The sequence below is a fragment of the Heliangelus exortis genome, chromosome 2 (assembly GCF_036169615.1).
Source record: "Heliangelus exortis chromosome 2, bHelExo1.hap1, whole genome shotgun sequence".
Taxonomy (NCBI): domain Eukaryota; kingdom Metazoa; phylum Chordata; class Aves; order Apodiformes; family Trochilidae; genus Heliangelus; species Heliangelus exortis.
The window spans coordinates 31,332,373-31,346,123 of NC_092423.1; the positions used below are offsets into that span (position 1 = coordinate 31,332,373).

At 34.7% G+C, this 13,751-nt stretch overlaps 1 protein-coding gene across 1 annotated transcript in view; it reads right to left on the reverse strand.

Moving 5' to 3' along the window:
• Positions 1–13,751, reverse strand: part of STT3B (STT3 oligosaccharyltransferase complex catalytic subunit B) — a 53,629-nt gene that overhangs the window by 18,967 nt on the left and 20,911 nt on the right. Inside the window, exons 2-6 of the mRNA XM_071735447.1 lie at positions 11,969–12,077; positions 9,905–10,192; positions 8,171–8,236; positions 4,644–4,743; positions 130–228 (exon numbers count right to left, since the gene is read on the reverse strand). Coding sequence (XP_071591548.1) covers positions 130–228; positions 4,644–4,743; positions 8,171–8,236; positions 9,905–10,192; positions 11,969–12,077 — 662 coding nt within the window. The remainder of the gene's footprint in view (positions 1–129; positions 229–4,643; positions 4,744–8,170; positions 8,237–9,904; positions 10,193–11,968; positions 12,078–13,751) is intronic.

Consider the following 13,751-nt stretch of genomic DNA (forward strand, 5'->3'; position numbering starts at 1 on the left):
ACCTCTGTCTTTAACAATTTGGTTTTTGTTAGTATGTATTCTTCCTAGCACAGAGCAAAAAAGTCACAAGGGTACGAGGTTTTCTTGTGCTAAGCAGGCTGTTCAGAAGCAGACATTTAATTATCTTACCTGCAGCTGCCATGTGTTCACTTGTTCTTATTGGCTGAAATCCCACAAAAGGTATCTGCATCGATAATATTAACCCCACAATGTAGAAAGTGCTATATGCTAGAAAAAAAAAAAAAAAAATTAGGACAGGGGAGGACAAGAAAGAGGGGAAGCAAATTGAATAAACGCATTCCAAAACCCACTGGTTCTATCCTAGAGTCCGTATTTCCCCCAACTTCAGTGACACTGAAACAGAACAGTATCATCCTAAATATTTCTGCCATGCTAATTAGTTTTTCTTTCTTTGTCTAGAATAAACTTGCCTATTGCAAGTTCAGAGGAAGTAGCAAAGTACTGTTGCTCCCCATCAAATGTTTGTCTCTTTCAAGGGAAAGAATCCACCTAAGATGCTCTAGCTTGGCAACAGTTTACTCCTCTCTTCTTGTTTTCATGGGCCATGGGTTTGGGGAAAAGCCCTCAAGGAGTGGCAACAGAAGCCTTCTAGATGAGGGAAATTAAGGGACCAGACCTCAAGGAAGCAAAGCATTTTAAGAGTACACTACCTATTTAGAAAATGCAAACAGGAACACTTAATATATTTTTTTAAACACAAGACCAGAGGCATGCCAAGAAATTGAAAAGCAAGAGTTAATATTAAGCATATCTATTAATGGCTCTATATCACCCATGGGGACTCACAACCGCCCCGAAAGTAGAGGCCAAGAACATAACTAACACTAATGTTAGTATTAATAAAAAGAAATATTATTCTGTATACACCAGGATTCATATACTTTATTTTGACAGGGTTTTACTACTCAGTATTTCAGGGCAAAGCAAAGGGGGGACTTGAAGAGAGAAATTTCACCTCTGAACAGCTGTAAGTCCTGTTATATTTGAAGTAACCACCCAACTTGAAGACCAAAAGAAGTTTTGCTCCTTCAGTGGCAAACAACAATTATCTGCCTCACAGATTTTTAAACTGTTGCCTTGCTCCTATGAAGAGATCCCTGTTTTCATACCAGCTTGTGCTAACCTCCAGAAGAACAGGTTTGTGGAGCATGTAATTTAGCAGGGGTATTGTTTCTGTAGCACCTGTATGGTCTCACTGGAGGATTATGTTCCCAGAGTACTGTATGCTTTCCAAAAGTCACAGGAATTACTGGGACGAGACTTCCAACCAGTTGTCTTCACTGGTATCCAAGCATCTATATTGCACTACTTGGCCTAGCTACTGATCTATTATCTTCTACATCACTGAAATACATTTTTGCTGTAGGAAATTAATTTTTTAAAAAATTCACTACACGATAAATCATTTACTGTACCATGAAAGTGCTACAACACTGCCATCCCGTGGAAGCTGAATGATTGGCATAAATCATTACATTTCCCATTTGTTAGACCACTGTAAATCATAATTTTTAAGCCCAGTCCTGCAACTGTTAATACTTTCTATGCCTACGTCCCCCCCACCTCTTACTACCACTTCTTGCAAACAACTCTCACATATGTTGTTGAAAGAAACCTGCAATTTACACAGCAACAGAATTTTTCTAGGAGCTTACATATATCCAAGTGATAATCACAAATTTTCCATGTTCTTTTACATTCCCCAATGTGCAGTCTTTGCAAAAACAAGAAGTTAAATTTGATTCCTGAAAGCTACTCTCATTATTGTAACTTTGACTAGGTCAAGAACAAAAACATTCTGACCTGTGGTGGACAAACTCATTTTACAAACAATTTTGAGTTACTGGTACACTGTGCAAACACAGGAAGAACTTACTGGAAAACTTCTCCAGATAGCACAAATACTGGACCTCATACTTTCAATTATTGGATTTTATTAATCACAAACTAATCACCTGGAGTTTTAGAATATTAAAGTAGTTGATATAAATACATGCCTGCACACTATTTAAATTATAAAACCCAATACATAGAACAAGGAATTATTGAAATCAAGTTTTAAATTCTGTAAGATCTCGGGTGTTTGTTACTATATATTCTAAAAGCATACAGAACTTAAAAACTGTACAGAAAAAAACCCAGACAGACTGAAATGAAAACTACCAAGTCTCTGAAGTGTGAATTACACCTATATTGGTACCTTTCCAAATAAAATTCTCTTTTTCAACATATGATAAACTACAAGTACAGTAATAAAAAAAAAAGTACCAATGGTTTCTGGATAGGTAAAACCCTCTACATTCAGATACAAGTGCTGATAATACATTGGAGTTGTAAGCACTGGTTCTGAATTATTAAGCTTCTAAGATCTGATGAAAGATACTGACCACCGTCAAGGCAAAAAAATAAAACCCAAAGCCCACACAGTTTAAACTCTCAAATACAGGTAGCATGATCATCATTGATGCCAACTGGGTCAGCAGTTATCTGGCCAATAAATTCATCTGCCCTCAAGTCATGAAATTGGCAACAAGTTCATGCTCTGGGAAATTTTTACTGACCAAATGATTCTGAATTACACTGTCAGGCCTATCAGATCATGGTCCTATTAACATTTTCTTGAACATCCATATGAAAAATGTATATCAGGAAACCATTTTTAAAAACTTGGTGCTACCAGATAATGTGCCCTATAGACATGGTATTCTGTTCAATTAAACATTCATCTATTTAAAAAGTTAGGCTCATCCTGGTTTCAAAGAGAATTAAGCAACTGATACAGAGTTTAAAACCCCACAAATTCTTGGTAATACTATAATGGATGCAGATTTTACTATCAGCTGACAATACTGTCAGCTGACAATGTTTTACAATAGTTTTAGCTGAACATTGGTAGTTTTGAGAATTATGAGTCTGCTGCAGACACACCAGCAATTGCATTTCATAGGAACTCCAAAAATATCTTTACTCTCTCTACTTCAGTGAGCTTTTATTAACTCTTCTCCCTATCTGAACAGTTCAAAAGTGAAGCCCACTTTAATTTCCTTCAAGGGGTGCTTGAAGAGTCTTACCTGTTGTACAAAAAAATCTGTTAAACAAATCTAGAAACCACAGAGTAATGTGAGTGGTACAGGCTTCTATGTGTGTGAGGCTTCTCTTGGAAGCTTAAATTCAGCCAGCAGCTGCAATGGAACAGCAGAGGCACCATCACATTTTCATTCTGACAACCCTGCTGAAGTACATCTCCCTCACAGCTGAAAAGCAGTAACATCTCAAAACACTGTTGCTATTTACAAAACACACATTTGCCCAAACCTTCAATTTATATGAACCTGCAGTATTTTTTTTCCCAGATGAGTTCACAGTTCATTGAAAACTTAAAAAGCAAGAGTGCTTATTCTCTATTGTTTCTGGTTACCACATTGCTCCAGGATTTTGTAATAAGTAGATTTAATTTTGTCTTGTCTAACTTGTAGAAATTGGAGAATTAAAGTATTCAATAAAATAATTTTAAAAGCAAACCAAGATAAATTACTTTCCCCTTAAGTTATGAAGAAATTGTTAATGAAGAAGTAATACTATCATAAAAAAATAAAAATGAGTTAGATAGTTATTTTTTTCATACCCTCTTTATTTCTATTAAAGAATTTCCATTTCTGAGTTACATAAATAGATTAGCAACAAAGCAAAACAGCAGAATTTGTAGTTTTGGTAAAAAAATATATGAAAATGAACTTGAGTAAATATTGCAGTATATGATGGTTCCACTGTATGTATAAAGACAGTAATTTCTCTAGCAGGCACCAAAATATACGAAAAGAATTAAAAATACAAAGATAAAACAAATATTTAAAGGTAAAAAGATAAAATGGTATTAAAATTATAATTAAAATTATAATCTGTTGTAAAGACTTCACAACAGGGAGTCAAAATGATTTTGCTAACTTATAAACCTGTGACTATCCAAACTGCTTAATACTAATTTCATTCACACACCTACACCACAGGCAACTGATTTAACTGGTGAAGTCTCTGTAAAAACAGTTTACAGAGTATTTAAATGTCAGGCAGATCAATTACATGTTAGTCTCCTAGGATTATTATTCATACATTCCTGAAACTGGACGGAAGGCTGAGCCATTAATCCAGTAAAATCTTAAGGATTCACATGGAGTGGACAGATTCTTACACTATTTGTTAGTCTAGGTTACAGAGAATATATGTTAAAATTTGCCATGTCTTTTCTCATATATATCACAATAATTCACGTAAGTTATGCTGCACAACTTTTTAAAAATAGCAGTTGTTTGACATACCAGGAAAAGACAAAAATATGAACCATTATTTCAGACACACATCATATATATATTTTAAAAATATGACAAGTATTCTACAAATTATTTGGGTTCTTTTCAGTGCACTACAAAGGAGAAAACCAGTTAGCAGCTCCATATACTAAGTTTTGGAAGGGTGAGTATGTTTTAACTCTTTATTTCCATGTTGTAGAGAATTCCTGCTATGCAATTACTTAATTCCCACTTGATACAAAACACATCAGTGTAATTAATTTCCTATGTCATGGTTCAGTATTTGCCAATGACTGTTCAATGAACAAAACTTACCAATGTAGACCCTCCTGCTGTATCTCTGCATCAGCAACAGAACAAACACATGCAGTGGAATTAGGTTGATGATGAAAACATAACCACCCCATGCAGAGACCTGTGAGAAATGGAATAGGAAATTAGATCTGAAAATACCTGCAAGTTCTTAGGATAGCCAATGCTGGATTTATACATCCTGATGGTCTAACAAGAAAACACAAACACCATCCATCCAGACAAGCAGTCAGAACAACTACTAGTAACAGTACTAGAATCTTCCTCAATCTTAATTAAGGGAAAAAAACAACAAACAAAACCAAACCATCAAAACCCCTACAAAGCAAAGCATTAAAGACTTCTGAAATGAGCTGGTGGATTTTCAAAGCTATCCTTCTTCCTGTATCTCCTCTTGCCAAGCACATCTGGTCATGCTGGCAAACAAGAACAGGATGCTGGAGGCTTTTCCCTATGGCAGTGGCTGCAGCACAAGGTAGTGGTATGCTTCCCATGTAGGATCCAAAGTTTTCCTTTGACACACAAATTTAGTACCATGCTCTGCACTTTTTGTTTTTGCTAGGGACAGGGAACAGCATCTCCAGCCAGAGAAAAGAAAGAGAGCAAGGCACACCTCTGGGAAGAGAACTACTGGAGCAGAGAAGCCAACACAGCTTGCAGCATAAGGAAAGAAACAAAAGGAAAGGGTGGATGTGCAGGGAAGGAATGGTGTACAACAGCATCATGAGTACTGTGAACCTGTCTATAGCAACAGAAGCTATGGTGTGATGTATTTAAAACTGAAACACTACAATGTTATCAAGATATCACCAACTGCTGATTTAGATAAGGATTTAATGAGCTACTATTACCAATGTGTTATCTTAAATTCCTAACATATTTAGAAGGGCTAATGTTGACTAGACAATCTGTATTTACACACCTGTCCTCCTGTCAAATGACAGTCTAGACTTCTCCCATATGTGCCATGCTTACCCTAGATTTAAATTTTTAGAATGTACTAACTAATGTGCTTTTCAGTTCTTTAATTGTAGTTTAGAGCTTAGATTCATGTAGACATTTTTAAAGCCCTAGAATCAAAAAAAACCCTCAAATTACTATGCTCCATAGAGTAGATTCTAAAATAAGGGAAGGCCAAGTTACTTTTTCATACTAATACTACAAAACTCAGCAATCCAAAATTTGGGGTAACTGATCCATACAATGTGAAACAAATAGACTGGACATCTAAACATTACAGACCCTTATTTCAGATTATCATGGTTCTATTGCCACATTATTAGCATAAAGTATCACAGTTTACAGAAGCAGGTCTGTTTATTGAAGGAAAATAGAAGCAAACAGGTAAGGCAGAATAGAATGAGAAAAAAAAAGTGCAATTAGGATGCTGTCATATTTAGGGGCAGTTTTGAATGAAGCTGGTAGCAGCCAGCTTGCATGGACCAGAGACCTGCATCCCTCATTATCAAAATATTAAACCAAATCTAAGCACTAAAGATTGTACTGAATTGATGATGCACTCTGGAACTTTTCAAACAAAATGGAGGTATCCTCATAGACTGACAAAAAGAATGAAAATATAGTATAACTCCTACAAGGATTGCTTCAACATAAAGCTTTGCTTTATTTTACCTCTTTGTCATGAAAAGCTATCTGAATCATAAGTTACTGAAGTCAAATAAAAGCAAGAAAAACATAAATACAGGAAAAAACCCACTTCTCTTTCAAGAAGTTATTCCTCTAACTCCACATGAAAAGACTTACTACCTCTAAATTATGATTTGATATAATTTTCACTTTACACTGAAAATATAACTAGTTTCATCTGAGAAAAGCAAATGAATGATATATAATGAATAGTAAAATCATGCTTTGCCCTAAAAATTTACTTAAGCAAAACATCTAGAAGGCCATCTTAACAAAATTCTTTCCCAGAGGGAACATGGAAAGCTACCACCAGGGATGAAGTAGAATTTTATTGCTTGCAGAGTATACCTATCATCTGATCCCTAAGGCTAAGCTAGGGACAAAACAACCTTTCACCAGCTGACAGCACTTGAAAGGCAAATTAAGAAAACCCCCCACATTAATTCATATTCAAGGACTGAATGTCATGACAATGACACTGATTTCATATGTTCTGTCACCCATGCACACTCTAGATCACTCCCCTCCCTCTCATACAATCCCACAGACCTAGACACTAAGACTAAGATGGTAAGAACTTGTTATTGTGTGATTTTTCAGCAGCAAAACTGTAAAAGTATCATATTTTTTATCTTCCCAGGTATGGAAAGTACTTTAAGAGGATCTTGCCAATAAACTGGCATAACATAAAAAAGACTGTTATATAAATATAACAATTCAAAAACTTACATGCCCAGCTTTGTACTGATCATAAGTCTGTACCAACCCTACAGAATCTCCTCACCACCAATAACACCAATACTATGTATAAAGAAGTGGCTGTTTATTCAATAACTTGGCAAAAAGGAGGGGAAATGGGGGAGGAAAGAAATATATTCTTTACAGGAGACAGCTACAGAGCTACTCCTTGCTGTACTGACAGGAGAAGTCTCTCAGAAAACCCAATGAACATTAAAGCTAGAGGAAAACTAGGCTATACCCAGATAACCTCAGAATTAACCTTGCACTTTAAATTAAGGTATGCAAAATGGTTCATAAATTACTTTCTTGCAAGCCTAGTTACCTGATTGTGGAAAAGCAGTATTTGAGACCTCAGCTGACACCAAGCAATTAGCCTGACTGCTCCACCACTAGCTGTTTAGAGACTATTTATTGTGGCTATATAAAAAATAAATTAAGTAAATGTATCAATTAGGGGAAAAAAAGGACCTTTGATTCATACAGGGAAATTCCTGAAGTCTAAGGTTTCAGAAGATGGACAAAGGGGAAAGCCAATTCCCTCCATTTTATTATTAATTTTATCCCCTCAGTTTTACTACTTTTTTTACCATCTATTAGCCCTTAGGAACACCTCTGCAACAGTCTTCATTTTCTTAGAGCATGAATAAAAACAGACTTTATGATCATTTAATATGATATTGCATTAATTCAAAAGTTCTGGTGGTAAGCTTTACTTTATGGCATAATTATAACTAAAGAAATAGCTTTTGAAGTTACACAAGTGCCACTTTATCCATAAGTTTTAAATATTGCTATTGCATATTAGTAATAATAACACACTGACAAATGAATATCAAAATCCCACCTTAATTCACCAAAACAACAATCCCACTGAATCAGAGCACCTATTCACAGCACAGAATAAATTTATAAGTAAAGCTGTTTTTCCAAATATTGTTTTCATATTGCTTATTTAAATATTTCAGATTTCAAAATATTTATTATATCTTTCTGCTCATATGTTTAAGGTTCCAACAGCAGTCTGTAGCAACAATTTTATATTATGGCTCCAGCACTAAAAAAATCATCTTCTGTTCTTCATCCGCATATGGTTTATGTAAACCCTAGTCAAAGAGCTTAATTAATATATATAAAAGGCTTACCATATAGAAGTAGGAAAGACAGCAGCAGATTGTCCAAAAGACCGACCCAGTTTTCACAGACTTCACCTTAAAAATAACCAAGTATTCATGACTGACAAATACTGGACAATATTCCAAAATTTCATTTTAAAACAACTGTAAATAATAGAACTTGTTTAGCGTGCATCAAGTTACATTTCTATGCTTCTGAACTGATGTCCATAAAAAACCACAAGTGCAATTTATTCACACACAAAACAACTTAGCTCTCTAGTTAAAGCAGAGGCAGGATGCAACGCAGCTCTTGGCTGCATGATCTGAGGTAGAGAAGTAGTTGTTACTTTCTCCAAGATATTAGGCCACTTTATAGTTCTAAGTGTAGCCTATCCCTGGCTATCCCTGGTTTACTTCAGATGGTAAACTTTGTTCTGCTGGGTCTGATAAATAAAAGACCTATTCTGTAATTTTGAAAAACTCACTTAAGGTTAATGAAAGCATTTGGATACTCCTAAGGATTTATCAGGATTCATGAACTGGCCCAAGTGATTTTGTCCAAAATTTATGGTGGCAATTACGGTGTGGGAAAATAGGAATGAAAACCCAACATTAAATAAAGCTGCAAAGTTATCTGTATGCTTGATTGACACATAAGTCTACAAGCCTTCATGCAAACGTTACACCATGCAGTTTAGTCAAATAAGAGTTCTGTAAAAACAGGTAGCTGCTATTATGTCTCAGTTGTTATGAACTAACAACATAGCTGGATTCTACTATTGATATCAAACAGTGCTCATTTATAGCAGCCGTTTCTTTTAAGGCCAGATTTAAAACACATTTAGAGTAGCACCAGTCACTGGGTCATGAAATAACCTGAATTCCCTTCCACTATACTCCTACCAACAATATATCCCAAGTTTGAAATATTCTAAAGCTAAAAAACTTGCAAGTATGCATCTACTTATGAAATGTAGAAAAAATCTTGAAAAAATAATGTGAAAAGCTATAATGAATGGAGAATGTAGTGAATGGAGACACTCAAAAAGGAAAGTATATGCATTCAAGGAATTCACCAGGTATTGTACCACACAGTGGCTATGCTGAATTACCAACAGTTATTTGTGATATTTTTAAGAGATAAACAGTAAACTCCTTCATACAAAACTGCATTACAGATGCAATCCTCTGTACAGATTAAGGAGTGACAGACAAGCTGCACTAGCAAGTAGGCTAATTAGACATCAGACTATTTTTTAAAGCATACAAGCAATACTAATATCTTGCTCTGGACAGCTTGGGGTATTTAATTTGTCAAATTAAAGTAAAAATACCCAGACTCTCCATAAAGTTAAACACATATCCAGAAGACAATTGAAAGCAATTCAGGGTCTATTGTTTTTCAGCAGCTGAAGGAGGATAAAGTTTGATGCTCCTATAGTACTAATACCTCCAAACTGAAAAACTGAAACAACCCTTCTGTTTGCTTTAAATTTATAGACTTATCATCATTACTATTATACTACAGGACACACATCCTTCAGCTGAACTGTGCATTTCCATAGTGAACTAAAGAGCATGATTATGGAGTGGTTCACATCATGTGACTTCTCAGTACTTGTCTGATCAAGAGCCAAGGGGAAGAGGGATGAGAGGGAAGAGACTGAATCAGAATTCAATGGATTCTAAGAAAAATCAGTCATTTGGTTGGAGGAGGAACCAAAAAACCTTTTCAAAGCAAAAGACTCAGCAATTACTTACCCATAAATAGTATGTGAACTGCAGTGCAAAAATAGCTATGCCTTCATTGTCAAATGATCCTGCTACTGATCGGGATATGTAACCTGGAACTATGGCAATAAAACAGGCAGCTAAAAGCCCTGCTCCCTGATTCCACAGTTCTCTGGTGAGCAGGAAAGTAGAAATAGCAGTAAGGCCGCTAAAAACTGGTGCTAGGAACACACACACATCTCTTATATGGACTGTCACATTCAGCATATTTAAAATCCAATGTATAAGGCCTGCCGTCACCATCAGTCCTGGGTATACCTAAAAGGAGGAAAATAAAAACAAAACAAAACCAAAACCAATCTAAGTTATTGCAGAAACTGATCATGGTAGATTTATTTGCATATAAGGTGCAATGAAACAGTAATTTCTTAAGCTGATATAAGCAGTGAGCAGGTAAAGCTAATGGAATTATTTGAACACTACTTTAATCATGTTTTGACAACACTGCTGTAATGCTGGAGATTCTTTACATTTTATCCAAACGCTGAAAATTACATATAATCCATTTTGTAAATGAATATGTAGCATACAGATAATATCCTATCTTGCCTGACAGTAATCATATAATGAGAAGAATTTGTCATTACGGTATGCAAGTAGAAGCTAAGGTTTGCAAGAGAATTTCAAGCCACCTAACAGCTTTAAGAAAAAAACCAAACCCTAAGTCAACAAAAAGAAACCCAACAGTTCCCAGCCCTATTAATTTTCCTCCAAAAGATACCATGCCACTCTTCCACTTCTTGTCACCCATACAGAAAGAAAATGTCCATCAACAATTTTTTTCTCTTTTATTTAAGCTGAAAAGCTAATGGACAGTCAGTTGAGTACTATATATTTGCAAGACATCTGTAGATATCTTTGGATTTGAAGGATTAAAATAAAGCCCAATAAAACTGAATTAAGATGTCCTCCAGAAAACATAACACAGACTTAACACAAACCTATTTTGCCTGTCATGGAATATTGGAGAACTTAAAAATATTCTTAATAGGAATTCTATTGTCCTACATTTATCAACATTAGAAAAATCAATAAGTACTAGAAAAGTATGTACTTCACCTGCCTTAATTTCTTGCAAAAGCAAAGCAGGGTGTGGTACTAAATTAAATTAGTAGCATATATCCTTGAGAGCTGGATTTCAAGGTAAACTACTAAAACATAATATACCATGTGACTTGCAAACTAATGGAGGCAATCAACACTTCAGTACTATTTCCTAAAGGTTTTTACATCATATAAGACAAGTATAGAAAAAACATGTATATATGTTACATTAAAAAGTGCCTCGTGTATCTCTAAGATACCAAAACAAATACTGACCTAATTTCTTTAAAAAAACTTGAAAATGCATTTAAATGACATGTACTATAATTAAAAAGTTTTAACACACTTTCACATATTTAGTATCACATGGCTGTTCTACTTAGTGTTACTGAAATTATTCAGCAAATGAACAATATTTCTATTTATTTAATATTTATATTCTGCTTTGATAATACTGTTTTGTGCACCTTTCCTGTCTTGCAACTTGCATAAATCTTAAGATACACCTGATGCTTCATACAGGTGCCTCACTGATTTAATTTCCAACAAGTCTTTTCCCAGCGAAATACTAACATTTTTCATATATACATGAAGCTCACTCAATATACACCACTGGATTAAAGCTTGTGCCTCAAGTGACTTAGAAAACCTAACAAATAAACATAGTTTTTTTAGTTATCTTTTTTGCATTTCATGTACCAGGATTACAGTAGTCATGATACCTTATTGATTACTATTAGAAGTACACATGAAGGAAGTAACCCCCAGTTCTCTATTTTGTGTTCACAGTACACTGTTGCACAAAGACTAAAACACTTTGTCTTAGTTCCTGCAGCCAAACTTAAAAACATCTTCCTATTCCCTCTGCACCAATTTGACAATTAAAAGCATATTTTATTATGATTCTACTTGATATCAATGTTGAATTTGTATTGAAATTTCAAAAAAATTACTGTAATATCATCTTTAAGTTACTATTACAATACTTACAGTTCCACCTACTATTCTTCCCAGTGGATACCATGCTCTTTCATCAAACCAATTTAAAAATTCATAAAACCCATGGGATGCAAGATGATGTGTTGATCTATAGTTAAACCTAGAAAGAAATAGAGGAAAAGAAGAGTAGGGGGAGATAAAAATCAAGAATCTATAGTTCAGGCATACCTTAGCTCATCTGTTTTCTAAGACCTAGAAAATTTACTAAATGAGATGTTAAAATTACAAGTCCAATGGTCCTCTCCAAATCTATAGTTTTCAAGTAAAAAACTAAGCTCTCCATTACTAACCATTTTTTTATTTCTACAGCCAGTGCATGTATACATGAAACGTTGCAGTTTTGGGGTGTTTTTTTGTAAACATTAAGAAATTTTCTATCATTCTAACAAACACTCCTGTGATTTTTCTGCATTCTTTTTAAAGCTAGTTTTCAAATGTAGTCTATCAACCAGTTATTTACCACATCTAGAATATCATTCAAGCAGCAGAATTAAGATGATGAAAGAAATCAGTGCAAGACTCCCATTCCAAGACAGGATAGCTACCCAGTACATTTGCTGCTGCTATTTTGCATGTAACATAGGAAGAGGAGGTGACATATAATATAATAATATACAACAAGGGAAATCAGTCTATTTGTTTACACTTTCAACTGAATGGCCTTGATACATTCCCTTCTTTCAATCAGTAAGAATCTACATAATGCAGAATCTACGCCGATGAAATTTCATCTTCAAAGTTTGTAAATTCTCTGCTCCAGACAATTCCTTGTATTACAAAAGCCCTCCCATGCAAACTTTCAGTTCATTCTTCCACATAAAAACCAACCCTGATGGACTGCCATCAAGGCATTGATTTTCCACTTCTCTGGCAAATAATTTTTCCAACTTCTCAAACTTCAGATATCAAAATCTTTTTAACTATTACCAGGTTCATTAAATCTTCAAATTAGATATTAGACTGCTGTGAGAAAAACAGCAGTGTGTTTTACCTCCAAAATGCAACTCTTTTGTGATCATTCAAAAGACAAACTAACAAGGCTGTAGGTATTGATGCTGTTTGGTAAAGTTTTGTAAAGAAAACTAAGGCTTAGAAAAACTTGGGTGAACACCACTTCTGAAAAAAGCAACTTTCATAGAACCAACCCTCCTAACAGATATTGTAATTGGAATTTCAGTAGCATTATGAAACTTAGTTAAAGTAGTATTAGTTAAGTAGTATGCATTAGTTAAGTAGTTCAGGTGACTACATGGAATACTGACAACAGGTTAGATGCACAAACCACCATGAAAACTTCCAAAGACAGTTAGTATTTAAGACTGGAAAAGCTTGTATGTATTTTTCATTTTGTCTATTTTACAGTATCTACTTATATCAGTACAATGTATCACTTCTAACACAATTTGTATAACTACATCAAATTCTTTCACACATCTACAATTCCCAAAATATCACCAGTTTATTTCGAAGTAATTAGTTTCAACAGAATAAAGTTAATCCAATTCAAGACTGTAAGACCCATCACATTCCCACTTGTTTAATCAGTGCAACTCTATTATCTAAAGTACAGCCACAGAGGTCATGGACAGATTTCCTCAGCACCATAAAACAACAAAAAGATTTGAAATTCAAGTTCAGATGCTAGCAAATGTGCATGTTTCCACTGACTACAGATGACATAAAAAATAAGTAATTAGAGCATAGTACTCCCAGGAACACTCTCTTATATGCTAAATAAGCAGCTATATAGGATACATTACCTGACAAAACTGTG